Here is a 20,137-nt window from a genome sequence, read left to right as displayed (position 1 = left end):
ATGTGATTGATTTTTTTTTATTGAGTGGTAGTTTTTGTTGTGTTAATTGGAGCCAGCTAAATGTTGCTAGCCGGGATGCTATACGAGGCAGTGCCAGTCTGCGGGTAGCGCGCGGGTTGGTGTCATGGCATCGTCACAGGGAGAAAAAGGCCTGTGCATGCAGCGGTGCATGCCCATGCACTGGAGCTTGTGTGAACGGCCGAGACTGCAAGGTTGCCAGGGCAACACGGGGGCAGTGAAAAGAAGTAGTTCTGTACCAATAGTAAACGGGCTAATATTAGCAGAGCTGAACTTGGCATCCCTGATAGTCGACACTTTGTGACTTGCCAAAACCCGGAAAGACTTCGCTGAGGATAAAGAAGCTGCAAATACAGATAGGTGGGCTCTTTTCTTTCTCCCGCGGAAGAACTGAGTAAGAATCGTACGGCCGGCTGCTGCTAGCAAGCCCGGGTAATTGTTCACCACATCTCGTAGCATCTAATCAGCACGTTATGATGACGCAAAAGAGGCAAAATAAACAGCAGCGGCTCTGTCTGCAGAGCGGCATGCTCCAAAGATGTGCCTATAAAACATGCTGGTCACAGCGGTATATTTAATGACATGATTGTGCGGACTCGCAAAACCTGCGGTTTGGCTTTTGTTTTCATCAGGAGCTCATTTAGCTGCATTTAGTTCAGTTTTGTCGGAGTTTGTTTACGGAAGACCGTGCACATAAATGTTGGCATAGCTTTGTTTTCATGCTGTGGTGTACTGTAAATAATATATAAATAAAATCACCGTTAGAGAAACAGTTGGCCTATCAAGCAAATACAGATTGTTTTGGTCTGAGTTGCGCACTTTGGGAGACATCGTCCCTTTTCTGAATATCATAAAGCTAAATGCCACTTTCCCCTTTCTTAAAGCCTCACTCAATACACTCATGAAGAATAACGCCATAGTTATTAAAAGAAAAGCTCTGTTGCAAGTGGCTTTATGTGGGAACTATTTTTTTCTCTTGTACTTGTCTACATCCGCCAACCACAGGAAGCATAGACCTAGCAACCGTTACATTTCACCTGGAGGACATGAAAGATTACATCCTGTCACAGTGTCAAGAGCTGGAGCCTCTCATCATAGTAGATGCACAGTGGGGGTGGGGGGTTAGTAACTACTATAAAACAAGGAGCGGGACTATCCTTAAAAAAAAAAAGAAGAAGAAGAAGTAAACAGACCATATTTTGGTGTTTTGGCACTTTGAGCACCACAATGCAATTAACTCCACTTTATTCAAGATATAACTCTCAATAGCTATAAAATTGGGACGGAGGCAAAAACATTTAGTTATTTCTTTTTTGTCACCTAAAGCAGGAACGTCAGAATCAAAGTCCAAAATTCTTGCCCTCCTTTACATTTTCCGAAGCCATCCAATGGGCTGGACACCTTACCTTAAAGAAAGATTTAATGTGTTTGTCTTTTGTATCATACTTGTGTCTGCTGCTGTTGATATTCTTGTTATTCTATATTTATAGTAGTGATATGCTGCTGGTCTTGGGCTTTATACAGAGCAGGGCACCATGGTACAATAGAAGATCTGAAATGTTTAGATTGAAATTAAAGACAAAAGCTCAGTTTAAATGCAGAATGTGAACATAGATTCATACAGTAAATGCATGTAGCTGTACTTTTTTAAATGTGTTTTTTCCCTCTAGTTTCTGACTGTTCTGTCAGATGTAATATGGAACCAGAATGCAAACTTTTTTTGTAAACGTTTTTTCAGGTAAAATGAGTCTGGCTGCTTCAGAATCACACCTAGACCAAATGGCGGAAAAGGAAGAAGAGGTAAGTTCACCACTCGTTTGTTTTAGACTTTTTAAATGTTTGAAACTTGTTCATTCTCAAGCAATTAAAATATATTTTATATCGTTGCCAGCCTGGTAGCTCAGCAGAAACTATGAAGCCCTCCTCTTCTCGCAACAAGAGGTGCGGAGCAGATTTCTTAAATGTGTCAGCCTTTTGTTGTTGCTTATGCACTTGTATGCGGTCAAAATAGCTCGCAGAGATGATGCAGATTGAAATGTTAAAGTTGATTCCCTGACTTATTGCAGGAAGCCCACCTCTGTAGCTAAGCACACGGACCAGAATGGATCCGAGTCCTCGGCCGAAAGTGAAGGTGCCACTTCTGACAATCCTTCAGACAATAACACGGGGAGTGTTTCTAAAGGTATGAACTGTACGAAGGTATTTCTGAATTTTTATTCAAGATGTCATGGATATCTGGGTTGCAAACGGAGCTGTTTTGTTCTTCAGGCACTTTAGTGATGAGGCCAGCTGGGAATGAAAACAAAGGTGCTATGAAGCTCAGAGTGGATTTCAAACAGAAAAAAACAGGTAATTATATTTCTGATTAAAATGTGTGTTTACAGTGTTTCTCACAGAATTAAATCTGATTTTTGGCATGTGTGGTACAAAAAGAGGTGTAAAAGTAAACGTACATTGTGACAATAAATAAGGTAATAGGACTTGCTGCTTCTTCAGTGAGTTCCTCGTCTAGTGGATTGACTCGTACTCCAAAAGTGCAGCTGGCAACAGTAGACCTGATTCTCCTGTTGCCAGCAGCAGTCCACAGAGTGCAGGCACGTGACCTCAAACTACCATGAGAGTGATCTGCCTAGCTTGCATTTAAATAACTGGAGACAGTAATTTAACTGGTTAGAGGCAACTAAACTTTTAAAGTAAGGGTGAGGGCATTGGAATTGTGTCATTCTCTCAGACAGAGGAAAACATTAATATATGCTTAGACAGCCGCTAAAAGAATGCTGACTTTTTGTAAAGTGCGTGTGGGGGGGGGGGGGGGGGGGGGGGGGGACAGATTTGTCATGTTGACCGTTGAAAGTGAACCTGGATAAGATTTTAAAGTAAATGAAGTGGATTGGGAAAGTGATGTTTTTTTTCTTCCTTCTTGCTGTAGATGATGCCCTGCAGAAGAAGGTAAACTGCACTGCCTGTGGAAAACAAGTGAACCAGTTCCAGCGTAACTCTGTGTTTGTTCATCCTGTGCTCAAAGTACTTATTTGCAAGGTAGAGACTCTGAGATGGACATTTCACATATTTTTTATCATATTATTACAAGTTCTACCATTTTCACTATTTTTTTTTTAAATATTTACATTCTTTCCTCTTCCTCCAGTCATGCTACAAATACTATACAAGTGATGACATCAGCAGAGACTCTGATGGGATGGATGAGCAGTGCAGGTACACTACACTAATAAAAAAAGTAATGTTTAGGGGAGTTTTTGAGGACCTCATTTGCTATTTGCCCTCAAACCATGTTAAATATTTTTTCTGCAGGTGGTGTGCTGAAGGCGGCAAACTCATCTGCTGTGACTACTGCAACAATGCCTTTTGCAAGAAGTGCATTCTGCGCAACCTGGGCAGGAAGGAGCTTTCAGGCATTACTGATGAGAACTCAAAGTGGCACTGTTATGTCTGCAGATCAGAGCCCCTCCAGGATCTGGTCTCCAAATGCAGTCGCATCATGGAGAAACAACAGCTTAAGCAAAAGAAAACGGAGAAGACGGAGGAACGTGAGAGCAAGAAGCATAAGAACAAAGCAGCCAAAGAGCACAAAGCAGTCGTCAATGGAAAAGAACACACAGAAGACTCGGGGACCATGACATTCTCCTACAGAAAACTGCACATACCAAAAGAACTTGTAAAGAAAGCAAAAAAGCTTGTTGAAACTACAACTGGGTTGAACAATACTTTCATCCAGTTCATTCAACAGGAAGCCGAGGACCAGGGAGATAGACCTATCAGGTATCGGCATTTGAAAGCCTTTAAGGCTGTGCTTTCTGATTTGAGAAAAGCTCACAGTGCTTTAGAGGAGGCTTTGGAGCCTGAGTTTAGAAACATGGAGTTGCAGAATGGCAATGAAGGCCAGCACGTTGTTAGAAAAAGCACTAATGTTGAGGCAGTTGCAGAAAATGATACCATGGACAACACTGCAGATCCGGTGTTGGAGAGCGATCCACCTAAAGAGGTGGATGAGGAGACGCTTCAGGAGCAGGATGTGGAAAAAGATCAGGTGTCAGAACAGAGTGAAATGAAAGATCACCAAACAGAAACTGACGCAACCCAAAAGACAATTAAAAAAGAAGTTTGTGAAGATGGGCTGGTGTCTGCTGGTGAAATGTCCTTAGATCATGATATTATGTCTGTGCCGCCTTCGGTTCCTGAAGAGCTTTTTCAGATGGTGGAGAGTCTTGCAGATTCTACAATGCTGTCACAGGCTGACACATCCTCGGTCACCGATGCCGAGTCACAGTCTAATGGAAACCCAGAAGACACTCAGCCCCAGCCCAAGGTAAAGAACCTTATAGTGAAACTGACTCCTGTCCCAGTTGTTACAACGTGTGGGTCAAGGTCATCCAGGTCCAAAAACAAAGAAAAGGGCGGCGAGATGTCAAAAAAGTCTGAACAAGAATGCGAGGAGGAAGAAAATGCAGCTTCTGATGAAGTAGATGGAACCAAGAGCCCACCGCCCAGCCGTCGCTCTAGCAGAGTGAAGACTACTCCTTTGAGAAAGCAGACTGAGAATAAGGACAAGAATGTGTCCTCTGACTCGGATTCAGAGTCAGAGGAAGATCACAAAGACAAGGTCAAGTCTTCCAAGAAATCCAGAAGCACTAAAAAGGAAGACGAGAAACAGGCCAAGGCTTCTGATAAAAAGACAGCTGACTCTGATTCGGATGAAGTTCCTGATGTACTGATGGAAAAAGCCGCAGCAGGCGACAGCACTGATGAGGGAAGCGCCAAATCTAAAAAGCATTCACTCAAACTAAAGCCATCCACAGAAGACGCAGAGAAATTGTCCAAACGCAAAAGGAAGTCTGTAAGCTCCGATTCAGACCTAGCAAGTAAAGGTAAGAAGACTTCCAAGAAGAAGAAACGGAACGGCTCAGACTCCTCAGACTCGGACTCTGAGGAGAAGGACAGTAAAGCGCGTGTAGCGAGGAGGAGATCTACCCGTGTAAAGAAGCAGGATGACACAAAAGAAGAAAGCAAAAACTCACCTGAGACGAAGCCGAAGAGGTCCTATGAAAAGAAGTGCAAAGGAAAGGGCTCTAGAACATCCTCAAAGCTACAGTTGACCTCTAGTGATGAGGAGGAAGAGGAGGCTGAAGGTGCCTCTGGGGAGGACAGCGACGAGCAAAAGATCAAACCTATTGTGGAGGATAACGTTTTGGCAGGCAGTGCAGCCTTTTTTCAATCCTCAGGTACACCTGGAAGTTTTACAACATGAATTAAATAAATGAAATGTGCTGATGAATGTGCTTCAGGAGGACAGAGATGTTTTAAACTTTTCTTGTAATGACCTGCATGGCCTTCAGTTACTACTACTACTTCTTTAACATTTAATCTTTAACCACAGCGGAAACAACAGCATCTTTTTGAGTTATTACCATCAAAGCCAACAGTTTTGATCCAAGGCAGTTCCTCTTAAAGATATCTCCAGTTTATATCTCCTATATATAGGAGATATAAACTGGAGATATAAACCTATATATATCTCCAGCCAGAATGATTCATATCAGCAATTTATTTCTTACTGGAACTGTCCAGCTGTAGTAACCTAAATAATTGCGACATTTAGCCCTGACTTCTGTTCAAACTCTGTATTATACTTCCATATACATGGGATAATTTTGATTACTCTCTTTATTCTTATTAAAGTCATCTACAAGTTCATGGCAATATAAAAGAAAATTGTGAAGGAATCATTCTAATTTAGCAATTTTTTATATTGATAATGTCTTTCATCTGTTTAAATGTCGGAGAGGTTTGCTATAATGTGTGGTGTTTTGTACAGGAGATGAAGTGGACACTAAAGAGGGAATTACTGGGTTTTGTGACGACGATGATGACGACGATCCTGAGAACAGGTACTTGTAAAAGAAATTGATTCTTCCAATCATGCATTTGTCATTTTTGTAAATTGCAAACAAAAACAGCTAGGAAATTGTTCTTCTTTCATTTCAAATAATTGACACTGTCTGTAAGGCTACACTGGTATATCAGTATTTTTTGCAGTGTTTATAATGGTGTTGTAGTACTAGTAGTATTCAGTTGTTACATTGAAACAATCTCAAAGGAGAAACTGGTGTTCGAATGCTCTGATTTATATTATATTGCACTAACTTTACAAGGTTCCACACAAATGTTTTATTTGTTTGTTCATTTTTGGGGGGGCTAGAATGTTTTTGTAAAATCAGGTTTTTATGATTTTATTTCTCTTTACCTGCAGGATTGCAAAGAAAATGCTTCTTGCCCAAATAAAATCGAACTACTCCTCGGGAGCAGAGAGCTCCTCTGACAATGAAGAGGCAGAAAAGGAGGAGAAGTCCTCCAAGAAAGTTAAAAAAGAAAATGAAGAAGACGAGCAGCAAGGTAGAAATTTGTTAAATAATCCTAGGATTTTACTTATTTATTTATTTTTAATAATACTCATCTTCATGAACATTTTCAAAACATTTTTTTCATCCCATGAAGATGATGAGGATACAGAAGACTCTGGCTCTGATGTCGAGGTGAAGAAGAGTGGCAGACGCCATAAACTGCTTCGTCATAAACTCTCACTGAGTGAGGGTGAATCAGGAGAGGAGAAGGCTGCTGGGAAAGAGAAGAAGAAGGGCAAGAAGAAGTCAGGACGGAAAGGTTTGTTCTGAAATTATAATTCAGTCTCTGTGCCACGTCCTATTTGAGGTTAAAATATTTGAAAAAGCTGTTAGATGACAGGTTTACGTTTTGTTTTTTTATTTGCATTTCAGTGGACAGCGATGACTCTGCAGACTCAGACTTTGAAAAGTCAGAGTCCAGTGGAGAGTCTGCCGTGAGTGAGGTGGTTAGCGACTCAGACAATGAAGACAAGCGTCGAAAGACCAGGTGAGAAGAAAGAACTCCAACCAGTGGTGGTGACTTATTTCACTGCTGGTGGAGCCCGACAAATCTAGTATTGTTCTTTTTATTCCTGCAGAGCTGCGAAGAAGAAGGATGATGAAAAACAGAGAAGTTATGCTCAGAAGAAGAAGCGACGCAGGATCAAAGTTCAGGATTCTTCTTCAAGCAATGAGAAGGTGTTTTAAATGCAGTGCACTTGGTGCTCCTAAACTATCCCAAAGCTTCTTTTTTCATAGTAGGATTACTAGGTAGAGGAAATGGAGCCACGTGAAATTTACCAAGTCAAGTCATGCACGACACTTAAAATGTTATTTAAACTTACCCTGGAGTGTGTTGTGGGGATTATTGTGGCCACAAACCAATCATGGGGCTGCTCAGCTACTGATCTTAGGAAGTGCTCCCCCCCATGCCTAAGGGCTGAACATCAGAGGGCTGAACTTGATGTTCATTTCCACAGAGTGGAGAGGAGGGCGGGGAGGACCAAGATGGAGAAGGACGCAAAGGCCGAAAGAAGATCCGCAAAATCCTGAAGGATGACAAACTGCGGACGGAGACGAGGGATGCTTTGAAAGAAGAGGAGGAGAGGAGAAAGCGCATAGCTGAGAGAGAGGCACTCAGGGAGAAACTTCGAGAGGTAAAGATGAAATGTGCGGCTGTTATCAGGAATATGGACTCGATATTCAAAGCCCTGAGCTGTTGTAGGAAGTGGAAAGAAAATGAAGAGTTTCCACTCAATATTAGTTGTTAGAGGATCTAATGATGAGCAGTACGTTTCATTATTTGCACTTTATACTAAATCAAATCATGTGTCTTAAGTTTTTCAGATCAAGCAGTTGGAGAGTCTGCTTTGGAAGTTATAGTAATTACCATAAAACAAATATATGAATCAAAGATTCAGAAAGGTTAGTGTGAAAAGATGGGCTGTCAACTAGCTTGTGAAATACACTGGTATGAAACTAACAGGGATCCTGCACTTTGACGGTTGGTGTGTATGCCAATGCAAATTTATGTTTAATAGGCCAATAACACATTTCCTGACCAATCTCCCTCTTACTACAAATTAAAACTTGGCACAAATGCTAGTAGGTTAGAACTCATCACGCTGATTTTGAGTTGGTTCTCAGTGGTGGGAATGCTGCTGCAGTGTGGGTGGTAAATGGCTACGAATAAAGAAAAATCCAGAGTGAAATCAAGTCGAATGGATATGTTTTTTTTGGTAGAGAAAATAAGAATTACAATAAAGCGATTTGCTAAACTGCCATGTGGACCATTTAGTCACAAATTTAATTGTGATAACATTTTTGTTATTGGGATCTATAGTGTGTGGGGTAGACTTGTTTTGTGGTGCATGACATTTGAGAACCATTAAATCTCTTCTTTTTTGGTGGGGGGGTCGTGAGTCAGATGAAACTTGCAGAAATTGTCCTGCTAAATAAAGTCTGACTGTTTCCTGTTGTCCTGTAACTCCTGCATATGATGTAAAATGTTCCTGGTGTTTGCACCAGGACTCTCTGGCAGCTGTGGCCTTTGAACCACTCTGCTCATCCTCTTTTGCCTGCAGTGGCACAATTTTTTTTTTCTTTTTTCTTTTAAACCTTCATCTAAAAGAAGCCCATAGCAGTCCGCTGATGGCTGCCTCTGGGAGCAGTACTGCCAACAGTAAGTGGGTTGGTGGAGCTGCTGGTCCAAATCAAACATTTACTGGAGAGAAGCAGATGTTGGGGAGATGAGGGCCACACAGAACCACAGCATGCTTCACAGCTGTCTCCATTTTTGTTTCTTGTTCTCTATTATCTCCCTGTTGTATTATTGGTGGTTGTGTTAGCACTAGCGTTAGCATGGTTTCATAACAGCCTGTATGCATCCAGCATACAAAGTGCCAGTTGTGGTGGCTACAATGGTTGCCAATATTAACGACCCATGTAAAAAGTCAGCCATGTGCTTATAATTCAGGGGTAGCTCTGCTGTTAAATACATTTAAAGGACATTTTTAGAAAATGAAAGTGTAACGAGCAGCAGGGTGTTTCCGTAAGTACTTTATTTTTTTATTAAAATGAATAAAATGCGCCATGGTTTAGTCAGAATTGCCAAAAGTGCATGATGGATTTTTCTCTTAATTTGTGAAATTGACCATGCATTAGCCTAAACGGGCTTCCTTCACATACACAGACATAAAGAGAGCGAGGTATTTTGTTGGAGATACAAAGTGAGAAATTTAACATACTGGAAGAATTGGTGATATATTTCTTTTACTTAAGACATTACTTCCAGATTTTAGAATTAAAATAATCTTTTTGGCTCTTCTTCATTTTGCAGGTGATTGTGGTGGAGGAGTCTTCCCAGGTTGTCTGCCCCATCACTACCAAGCTGGTGCTGGACGAGGACGAAGAAACCAAAGAGCCTCTGGTACAGGTGCACAGGAACCTGGTGACAAAGCTCAAACCTCACCAGGTTGATGGTAAGGACACAATGCACAAAGAATTTTGAACCGGTAGGAGCTGGAGGAAAAAAAAAAAAAGCAAAGCAAGCCTGAGGTGCTTGGCACTGATGTTTCCTATTGTGTGTGTTTTGTGTCCCTGTCAGGAGTGCAGTTTATGTGGGACTGCTGCTGTGAATCGATGAAAAAAATTGAGAAGTCTTCTGGCTCTGGCTGCATCCTTGCCCACTGTATGGGCCTGGGAAAGACTCTGCAAGTGAGTTACTTGCCTTATATTGTCTGTGTTCACTTTCACTCTTGTGCAAACTACACCAGTTGTGTAATGCAATGTTTTTAGCTGCCCCAAACTTACAGAAATGACCTCCTGTGGAACCTTAGAACAGCACAGAGAAGCAATTGTCAAAATCAGTGCTTATATTAAAAGGCAGTCTGATAAAAATGTTCCAAAGCTCTGTGCTGTTGGTGCAACATTTGACTCGTTTTGTCCTGTAGGTGGTGACATTTCTTCACACGTTGCTGCTTTGTGAGAAGCTCGATTTCACCACAGCACTGGTGGTTTGCCCCCTGAACACTGTCCTGAACTGGCTCAATGAATTTGAAAAGTGGCAAGAAGGAATGAAGGATGAAGAGAGTTTAGAGGTAATGGGTTGCCCTTGTGACCTTTCAAGCCTTTTCTGTTTCCAGTGCGTTGCTTGCTTAGCATATATTTTGTGCTCAACAGGTAACTGAGCTGGCCACAGTGAAGAGGCCACAGGAGCGAGCGTACGCCCTTCAGCGATGGCAGGAGATGGGCGGCGTTATGATCATGGGCTACGAAATGTACCGAAACCTGACGCAGGGCAGGAACATCAAGAGCAAGAAGCTCAAAGAGACTTTTCAGAAGACTCTGGTAGATCCAGGTAGAGTGATTTTTACGTTACATGTTATGGACTTAGGTTATCTTTCTGTGCTCCTAAAAATCAATCTTGTGGTCCAAATGATCCCTTTTTTAAACTCATATAAACTAAAACAAACATTCACTTTAAGTGAGTACATCTCTGGCTGAATGTAGACTCAGTCCTGGGGTTGTTTTTTGCACGTTAGCTGTTCTAATGTGGCCACATGTACCAAATTAGCCAAACTGTTTTCATTTTCTTTTGTTTACATCTGAGCCTGTTACTGGTAAACCCCTTTTTTTTTTGCGATGTGCGTGCCATTCCAGCGGTGTGACCTGATCTGAAATTGGCTGCATTAAAATTATCCTTGTGTTCATTTTTACTAGGGCCAGACTTGGCGATCTGTGATGAAGGCCACATCTTGAAGAATGAGGCCTCTGCTGTGTCCAAAGCAATGAACTCGATCAGGACGAGGAGGAGGATTGTGCTGACTGGAACGCCGCTGCAAAATAACCTTATTGAATGTGAGACTTCCTGCTATCATCCATGTGAATCATTTATATGGATGATTTTTGTTTACTTTTTAAAAATAACTTTTCTGACTTTTGTCTCCTTACCAGACCACTGCATGGTGAACTTCATTAAGGAAAACCTGCTTGGTTCAGTTAAGGAGTTTAGGAACCGCTTTATTAACCCCATCCAGAACGGTCAGTGTGCCGACTCCACCCTACAAGATGTCCGGGTCATGAAGAAAAGAGCTCACATTCTTTATGAGATGCTTGCTGGATGCGTCCAGGTATATATTTAAAAAAACATTTTTATGTTTGAAATGATTCTCTCAGGCCTCCTTTGACTTCCTGCTTAAATAATGCATTTGCTTTTCCTACAGAGAAAAGATTACACTGCACTCACCAAGTTCCTACCTCCCAAGCATGAGTATGTGTTGTCAGTCAGAATGACTCCAATCCAGGCTAAACTTTACAGATACTACCTGGAGCACTTCACAGGTGAGAACCAAGCTTTAGTGCAGTTTGTTTTTTGCTTTGTTGATGTTCAACAACCCTACGTTTTAGTCCCAACTAGACGAAAACTCTTTGGTACTAAAATTGTGTTAATTTAACTCCCCATATTTTTCCCATGGTTATACACGCCCTGCTGCAGTGGCTCTCTGCCTCACCAGTGTGGGCCCATGGTGCAGTTTGACAACCACTGCTTTAAACTATTTGGATCTTTGGGGGTTATGAACAGCAAGGACTCTTGTGGCTGCTAGCAGTGCTTTCCCAGTGACAAGTCTGATCTGATTGCTCATACAAAGATTTAGACCACGCTTAGACTAAAACAAAATTAGGGAATTTGACTGGAAAACATGTATAGGCTAGGACTAGGTTAAATCCTACTGCGGGAGTTCTGTTTCTCTTGAAAGTGCTCTCCTTACTGGATTTGCTCAGACAAGGTTTTTAGATAAATGGAGGGTCTTTCTGGTGGCACATTGTTAAGTCATTTAGTGAACTTTTCCTCTGAGAGAGTGTGTGTGTGTGTGTGTGTAAGAGTGGCAGCTGGCACAGTGCCGCAGGCAGGGTTTAAGCCCAGTTTCCCACGTCTCCCTAATGAAGAGCTCTGGGAGTGAGGGAACAGAGGGTGTGGGGTAAGAGGGGAGGGATTGTGTGGCAATAAAGGGAAGGGAAAGAAATTTCTAGGGAGAAGGGGCCAGAGGTTTTACACCAAAAGCAAAAACAAAGATCAGGAGGGCTGGTATTTAAGAACAGGAGTGTTTGGACGGATTGTTGGTATGTGTTGTGGCTCATTAGGCTGGGTTGTCCACAGTGCACAGCGCTGATGTTGTGACAGAGGATTTAGTGTTTTAAAGTGGTGTCTTCAGACTAAAGACCACCACGGGTTGTGGTGGGAATAGCCATAAATATTCTCTCCTTTAATTCCACTGCTTATGTAAAACTTGAACTAACTTCTGATGTCTTGGGGTCAGTGCAGGTCAGCGTCCCGAATAGGTACGTTAGTGTTTTAGCGACTGCTTTTTGCTCTAGGAAGCAGCTGATGGAGCAGATTATAAGGCTAAGAATTAGCTATTAATCATCGGCTTTATTGTGTTTTTGTGGTTTCAGTGTTCATTCCTTGAGAAGAATGATTTGCACTTATTGCTTGGTTTTAGTTTTGTCTGTATAATTACTTTGTAAATGCGCTGCACAGTCAACTTCAAGCAAAGTTTTCAGGCCGTTGCACGTTTTCCACATTTTCAGACTAATTTAAAATGGAGCAAATTCATTTTATTTTCTTGTCTGTCTGCACACAATACTCAACCGTATTCAAACAAAAACAGGTCTTTGGGTATTGTGTAAATGTAAGAAAAATAATGAAATGGCTAATTTGCAAGTATTCCAACCTTTGCATTTGTACTTTGTTGTTGAAGGAAGTCTTGGCAGCTGAGCCATCCTCAAATCTTATTAAAAGTGATCTCCCATCCTTCTTGGCAGAAAAATGTAAAAAAGTCAACCAGGTTTGATGTGCCGATAATGTGAACAGCCATTTTCAGGTCTCTCCGGACATGCTTTGTTGAGTATTTTGTTGATGTCTGTACTCTCTAGCTGTCAGAGGCGATTTTTATCATCTTGGCTCAGGTTGATCTAAATGGTGAGGGAGTTTGCCCTTTTAGGAATTAGAGGGGGAACATGATGCTATAAGACGACGAGAGCAAATAATTGAGTTAAATTTAATTCATATAGTACCAAATGTCGGCAATAGTCAACTCGAGGAGCTTGATATTGTAAGATAAGCACCTTAAAATAATTGAGAAAACACCCCAACAATCAGACGACCCCCCTATGCGCAAGCACTTGACAATAGTGGGAAGGAAAAACCTCTGACAGAATCAAGCTTAGGGTGGGGCAGCAGTCTGCTATAACCAGTTGGGGTTGAGGGGAGGAAGACAGGATAAAATACAGCCTGTGGAAGAGAAGTCAAAGATTAATAACTAATGCAGCACAATAGTCTTGATGATAATCTTTTTCATAACATAAAACATTTTTAGAGCTTAACCCAAGCCACTTTTGTATCTATCTGGCAGCACCTTTTAGGTCATTATCTTGTTGACGTGGACACTTTAGAGCTCTCAGGATCTCAGAGTAAAGTTAGACTTTTTTTTTTTAATCCATTTTTTGTATGCGTCTGTCCAGCTAATCTCCCACATTATGTAACAGAAAAACTGTCACAGTCAGCCACCGCTGTATTGACCTGTAACAACAGTGTCAATGAGGCATTCCTGAATTGTGGTTTCCACGATACATGCTGTTGGATATTGTGACCAAATAATTCAATCTTTGTTTCGTCAGACAAGACGATATTTCTTCTAACTGTATGAAACTCATTAAGGTTCCTTTTGGCAAACTCCCAGCAGGCTGTCATGTGTGTTTTAGACAGGAGCGACTTCCCCCTCGCTACTCTTACTATAAAGGCCTGATGGGTGGAGCGCTGACCTCTAATCAACTTTTAAAAGCATCTTGAGGATAATTGATAAAATTAGAGCTCAAATGTGAGTCTCACTCCAAATGCTGTTTTTGGTTTGTTGTCTAAGGAGCTTGGAAAGAAAAGCGTCTGGACTTCTTTAGGTTTCTTGAAGACGTTTCACCTCTCATCCGAGAAGCTTCTTCAGTTCTAGGTTCTTCAGTTCATCAGTTCAGTTCCTAGAACTGAAGAAGCTTCTCGGATGAGAGGTGAAACGTCTTCAAGCAACCTAAAGAAGTCCAGACACTTTTCTTTCCAAGCTTCTTAGACTATGATGACCTGGATGACTGAGAACCTTCACAGACCTTTTGCTTTGTTGTTTTTTCAGTGTTGTGTGTAGGTTTAAAATTAAGAGTTGAATCCTTTTTAAGATGAGTTGGGATTGCTTAGAGCTTGTTCACTATAAAAAAAAAACAACAACAACAACCTCCGAGTACCAATTAAATATTTTGCTATATCCCCCTCTGACACTCTGGCCAGCATTAATCTGTATTAATTGTCAAATTACTGTTGACCTCAGCTGTGTGAAGCTTCCATATCTGTTTACTGTGGAGGAGTCCAAACCTGGTTAGTCAAGGCTCATTTGTTGTTATGGCTGGCTAGTTGTGAGCAGTTCAGTTACTGGGGAGAAATGCATATTTAATCTGCTGACAGTAATAAACTGTTTAATTATTCCGACTAAACAACTTATGCACGTTTTAGACAGTGGAGTTGAGGCACGGGGTGTGGAAGGAAGATGATGAAGTGGATACAAGGGAGAGAGGGAGTAGTGGTGGAAAAGGTAGAGGAAGATGTGAAAAAAGAAGCAAATGATAATGTTGAGGTTTCAGAAGAAGGGATAAGATCCAAGGAAGAGGCGGTACAGTGTCAGTGCAGATGGGAGATTTTGAACCACCATGGACTGCCACTCTTACTTCTCCTTCCATTCAGCCCTGTGTGGTTACAGCTTAAAGGCTTAATACTGACAAAGGTGTGAATTGTGTTTCTAACAATCTCTCATGACCAAAATATATTTTTTTTAATTATTTTATTTTATTTTATTTTTTTTTCGCCTGTCCCATTTGGTTCTTTAGCCGTCAGAATTGTTGTCTGAAGACCAACAAGGATAATTTTTTAATTATTAAAAACAAGAGTTTATTTATTGTTTTACATTGTTTGATGATGGGCTGTGAAAACATGTAAATTTAAAGCTCTTAATGGATCATATGTAGTTTGAAAGAGTGGTTTGTGATCCTTAAAATTAAAACTAAATTATGATTGGTGTTCTCAGAAATTTCTTAGTTAAGTTTAGCTGTCTGTCAGTTTGTCAGGTTTCCTCTTTTTGAAAGATTACAGAGAGTTAAACTCAGTTGCTCCTGTTCTTATCGTCTGTATGTATAAAAGGTTTAAGAGCATGCTGTCAGGTACGTAATGCAAACACACATCCATCTTCTCCCTCATATTCTTTCCCTTGCGTGCAGGTGTGGGGAATGCTGTGGAGGGGAGCCGGGGCCGTGCGGGGACCAAACTCTTCCAGGATTTCCAGATGCTCAGCAGAATCTGGACCCATCCCTGGTGCCTTCAGCTGGACTACATCAGTAAAGAAAACAGGGTAGGGCTGCGGAAGACTAGACTAAACCACAGCAAACACTGACTGAAAAACTAGAAATACATTCCCACAAATTGCGCACACTGTAGCAAAACAATAGAAACACATTGCTGACAGGTCACGCTTCGAGCAAGAACACCACATACTGCTACTGAAGCAAAACTTTTCCCCTTATGCATCGTTTTTGCTGCCCAAGATCGAGCCCTGCGTACAGCTGACCTGCATTGCTGCACAGTTGAGTCTCACACAAGTGTACTTTCCTGCAGGGTTTCTTTGACGAGGACAGCATGGATGACTTCATTGCTTCAGAAACAGAAGAATCCTCAATGAGTTTGACCTCTGAAGATGAGAAGATCAAAAAGTAAAGTCATGTTTGTTTGTTATTTATTTCTTTATACAGATATGACATAATTAAACTGCTTTTCTACTCGGCATCTTACTCTTGCTAACCCAGTCTCGCTGTGCCTCCTGGCTAATAGGAAAAAGAAGCAGGGAAAAGGGAAAAAGAAGGGATCTGACGATTCGGACAGTGATGATGTTGAGGTCATCAAAGAGTGGAACACCAGCTCTCGTGGCAGGAACGGCGAGGGCCGAAACAGAGCGGAGTCTGTAGAGGAACGTGAGTGTGCAATAACACACAGAGGGGACTACGATTGATTGGCTGGGTTTAAGAGGGTCATGAACTGTACTGCATGGTTGGAAATCTATATAACATTTCAGGCTCTGATTCAGTCCTTCCTACTCTCTAAGTAATTAGTTAGTGAGAGGGGAATCTGTTTTATCAGATCTGACCTCAGGGAACCACGCACACTACCTGCTTGTCTGTGAGCCCAGGTAAAAAAAAAAAAAAAAGCCTATATTCAAGCCTTTTTATTTTATGCTGAAGTATAACAGGCTCCGAGCTGATCCATTTGTCCTTATTCATTCCCACATACTGAGGAGTGATGATTATATTGTGATATCCTTCTGTTTTATTTAGAAATTAGGAGGCTTCACATCCAGCTGCTGCTACAGGCAGAAGCTGTTGATGAGTGCGCCTCTCGGTATAAACAAATATGAAATGCACGCATTTCCATCCCATTCTCATGAACCCGATGTCTCCATAGATGTTTTGACTTCTGTCTTTAATCCAGGATGATTTGATTCAAAGTCTTTAAACACATTTTTAGCTATAATGTGAGAATTTTTATGCCTATTAAGAAAAAAAATCAATACGCTAATTAAGCAAAAGTTTTAATTAAAGGCCTAATAGAATGACATGGAAAAAGTGATGACCTTTTATACCTAAAGGGTCACATCTGAAAATACCTGGATGTAAACTGGAACTTTACTGGTTGGTAGGGATGAGCAGCTATTTGTGGGTTTGAGTGAGAGTCTAAAATCTTCTGTGTCCTTTAAAGTCAAAGATTCATGGAGATACAGTATATGGATCAAAGTACAGAGCCATCTATACATCACACCTACTGTAGATGCTCAGTCATAGAAACCTGTGAAATGAGGCAGTTTCTGTGCTGAGGTTAATGCCAGAGGAGTTTTGGAACTCTACAGGTTTTAAGTGCGAGTCTTGGCGACTTCTGTGTGGCTCAGCGCTCGATGACCCGGCTCTGTAGCATTTTGTGGTCTGCTGCTTTGTGGATGACTTGCTGTGGTTCCTAAACACTTCCACTTTGCAGTAACACCACTTACAGCTAATCGTGGAAAATGGGGGGGGATCACAAGATGTCTTGTTGCGTTGGTGGCATCCTATTACAGTACCACGTTCTTCAGAAGGACTTGTTCTTTCATAAATGTTGGTAAAGGCAGACTGCATGGTTAAGTGCTTGATTTTGTACACATGTGTGGGACTGGCCGTGACTCCAAAGGTACACTATATCATGCACCAGCAGTTGTACTGCATAATACTGAGAGAGCTGTTTAAAGGTAGCTGTAACTGTCATGTAATGGAAGATGGTCTGGGACAAAATTATGACAGTGCCAGAAATGTTAGGATGATCATCTACTACCCAGGTCCACTAATCACTTCAAAATGTATCAAATCAAAATGATCAGCATGATATTGGCATCATTGTGTTATGCAAAAAAAGCAATTTTGCATATGCAGATCTAGCAGTGGCAGTAGAAGCTTGAGTTTGGAATCACTAATAGTATCCAGGTATTAAGTGCTTGGTTGAGTTTACAGACATATTAAAACAAAATAAAAAGAATCATTTTCACACACTTTACCACTGTAACACAATAGACAACCATGTAATAGTGCGCCTCAGCTTTGGAAGCTCAGTGTCTGTTACAGGCTTGTTGTTGTCAGATGCATGTAGGCTAATCTGTAACTCTGTATTATAAACAGCTCGGCCCTCTGGCTCCGCACCAGGAAGTCCCACTGCTGACTGGCACAAGGAGTTTGTCACGGAGGCTGACGCTGAGATCCTGGAGCACTCAGGGAAGATAATGCTGCTTTTTGAGATCCTGCGCATGGCTGAGGAAGTAGACGACAAAGTGTAAGTGTGTTTGTACTGTGTGCAAGCGTAGCCTTTGTCAGTTTGCAGTGTCATTGCAAGGCGTGTCTCTGTGTTTGTCTTTAGGTTGGTGTTCAGTCAGTCTCTCATCTCTCTGGATCTGATTGAGGATTTCTTAGAGTTGGCTTGCAGAGCTAAAGATGAAGAGAAAATTTCTCCATACAAAGGTATGTTTTGGGCATTTTTACATAGCATTACACTATGCAAAAATGAACCTATGGCCTGTTCCTGACTTGCTAGACTTAGCCAAGCACTGTTTAGTATTATAAGCGAGTTGAGATTGGCAAGCTTCATTTTGTCCCAAGATTCATTTTTGTGGTTTTACACTGCGCTTTTTAAAGTGACGTGTGTGTGAGTGAGTGTATGTATGTATGTATGAGAGAAACTGTGTTAAAATTTTTTAACATGAGCCTTGGATAAGGATGAAGCATTTCCATAGAAATGCAGGTTTTCGACTCATAAGTCAACCCACATGCAGCATGTATTCTTACACAGGCTGGTGTGCTTATTACTCTTAAACACACACCGACACACACACACACATTGCCGCTGGTGTAAGGTCATGTTCCTAATTAAACTTCAGCAGCTGTTTTTGCTTTCATTTTGAAAATGATTAGACCTTGACTTTTTATTCGACAAAAAATGTTTGCTCAAGGGTTTGTAATTTGTAATGAAAAGATCACAGTGCCGTAATTGGAAACATGCTGAAATGTTGGTTATGAAGGCTGGTGGGAGGGGTTGGGTTGGCCATCTTGAAGGCTAAACATGGCTGGCCTCTAACCAACACAGCCATCTATCTGCTGCCTGTTAATACCAAAACTAAGTCCCTTTGACAAGCAAAAGGCAGCACTGACGCAGATACATGTGCTTTTGAAGTTTCTGTTGAACGTAGATGGCAGATGGCAAATCAGATTTCGTTCCTCTCATGTTTGTGAAGGTGAAGGCAAGTGGTTCAGGAACATTGACTACTATCGTCTGGACGGCTCTACCAATGCCACCACCAGGAAGAAGTGGGCCGAGGAGTTTAATGACACCAGTAACACAAGGTGACGTCTTTGCTGTGTTTACAAAATGCAAAATGATGACAGCGACTTTGCAAAAAAAGAGCATGAGAATCTTAAAGCAACATTTTTGCATGTGACACAGGATATAATTGTGATGTGTCTCCTGTTGTTCCATTTTCATACACAGAGGCCGGTTGTTTCTCATATCTACAAGAGCTGGTTCACTTGGCATCAACCTGGTGGCAGCAAATCGGGTCATCATCTTCGACGCCTCGTGGAATCCATCTTATGACATCCAGAGTATCTTCAGGGTTTACCGCTTTGGGCAGCTTAAGACTGTCTACGTCTACAGGTTGCTTGCCCAGGTGAAATTTAATAAAAGTCAATACATTTGCAGGTAAACTAGCCTCCAATAACGAGCAAGTAGGTATAAGACTTTCATGAGTATAAACAGTTTCATGCAAGATGCTCTGTATAAATTGTGGCTTACAACATTTATCAGCAAAGCCAGCAAACGTTGAAAAGCCACAATAAAGTATAAGAATGGTTTAACCTCCTAAGACCCGAGCTCTTCCATGGCATGCATTTTTAATTTCCCCTTGATATTTGGGCATATTGGGACCTCATGAATGTAAAAACAAAGAATTGCCAGTTTTTTTTGTTTTGTTTTGTTTTTTAACCTGATTTTTGTTTCTAAGAAAGATGAGAGCCACATATGAGGACATTCGTTTTAAATTTTGATAGAACAGGCCCTTGTAGAGAAAAATTAGTGTTTTTAGGTACGGACAACCCAAAATGTGATGTCCACATATGTGGACACCAGGTCCTAGAAGGTTAAGGTGTCAACAATTAAGACTTGTGAAATTCAGCTAGAGATGAGCTGCTGTTGAATTTTTGGGACCAATATTGACTTTATATATAGATTTCGATAAATACGTGGCTAATTAGGTGACTAATGCAGCATCGGTGGGCTGGGAAGTTGTGGGTTTGCTGACTTGAGGCATTGAACTGTAGGTGGTGTTCGGGCAACTCTGTTTAACTTTTTGACTTTTGGTTTCACTCTGACCATTTTGAATTTAGCTGAAATATGAGACACTTTTTCTAAAGTCTAGCTAGTGTGTTGTGAGTGTAAAATAGCTTGAAGTGCTTACCTTTCAATCAGCCAAATGCTACGCGCTGACCGAAGAAATCTAGCATGCTAGTTAGTTTCCTGTGATGGCAAATGTATAAGCGATGTTGGCTGAATTTCCAGTATATTGGTCAAT

General features: G+C 41.3%; 1 protein-coding gene across 4 annotated transcripts in view; it reads left to right on the top strand.

The window, feature by feature from the left end:
• atrx (ATRX chromatin remodeler) overlaps positions 1-20,137 on the top strand; it is a 34,141-nt gene that overhangs the window by 424 nt on the left and 13,580 nt on the right. For 3 of the 4 annotated variants that reach the window (XM_085170803.1, XM_085170796.1, XM_085170814.1), the window contains exons 2-28: positions 1,757-1,818; positions 1,910-1,959; positions 2,085-2,200; positions 2,287-2,367; positions 2,948-3,057; positions 3,167-3,234; positions 3,331-5,258; positions 5,852-5,924; positions 6,287-6,429; positions 6,532-6,696; positions 6,810-6,924; positions 7,016-7,115; positions 7,397-7,573; positions 9,256-9,397; positions 9,523-9,632; positions 9,869-10,015; positions 10,098-10,275; positions 10,638-10,775; positions 10,872-11,047; positions 11,141-11,258; positions 15,228-15,358; positions 15,622-15,716; positions 15,835-15,974; positions 17,700-17,850; positions 17,935-18,035; positions 18,806-18,914; positions 19,060-19,237. In XM_085170803.1, the coding sequence (XP_085026929.1) occupies positions 1,757-1,818; positions 1,910-1,959; positions 2,085-2,200; positions 2,287-2,367; positions 2,948-3,057; positions 3,167-3,234; positions 3,331-5,258; positions 5,852-5,924; positions 6,287-6,429; positions 6,532-6,696; positions 6,810-6,924; positions 7,016-7,115; positions 7,397-7,573; positions 9,256-9,397; positions 9,523-9,632; positions 9,869-10,015; positions 10,098-10,275; positions 10,638-10,775; positions 10,872-11,047; positions 11,141-11,258; positions 15,228-15,358; positions 15,622-15,716; positions 15,835-15,974; positions 17,700-17,850; positions 17,935-18,035; positions 18,806-18,914; positions 19,060-19,237 (5,102 nt within the window). Of the gene's footprint in view, positions 1-263; positions 379-1,756; positions 1,819-1,909; positions 1,960-2,084; positions 2,201-2,286; positions 2,368-2,947; positions 3,058-3,166; positions 3,235-3,330; positions 5,259-5,851; positions 5,925-6,286; positions 6,430-6,531; positions 6,697-6,809; positions 6,925-7,015; positions 7,116-7,396; positions 7,574-9,255; positions 9,398-9,522; positions 9,633-9,868; positions 10,016-10,097; positions 10,276-10,637; positions 10,776-10,871; positions 11,048-11,140; positions 11,259-15,227; positions 15,359-15,621; positions 15,717-15,834; positions 15,975-17,699; positions 17,851-17,934; positions 18,036-18,805; positions 18,915-19,059; positions 19,238-20,137 lie in introns of those variants that run through there. The other variant, XM_085170822.1, reaches the window with a different exon arrangement.

The sequence above is a fragment of the Neolamprologus multifasciatus genome, chromosome 2 (genome assembly GCF_963576455.1).
Source record: "Neolamprologus multifasciatus chromosome 2, fNeoMul1.2, whole genome shotgun sequence".
Taxonomy (NCBI): domain Eukaryota; kingdom Metazoa; phylum Chordata; class Actinopteri; order Cichliformes; family Cichlidae; genus Neolamprologus; species Neolamprologus multifasciatus.
Note: the sequence above shows the minus strand (reverse complement) of the source record. Positions and strands in the feature narration are given on the sequence as shown.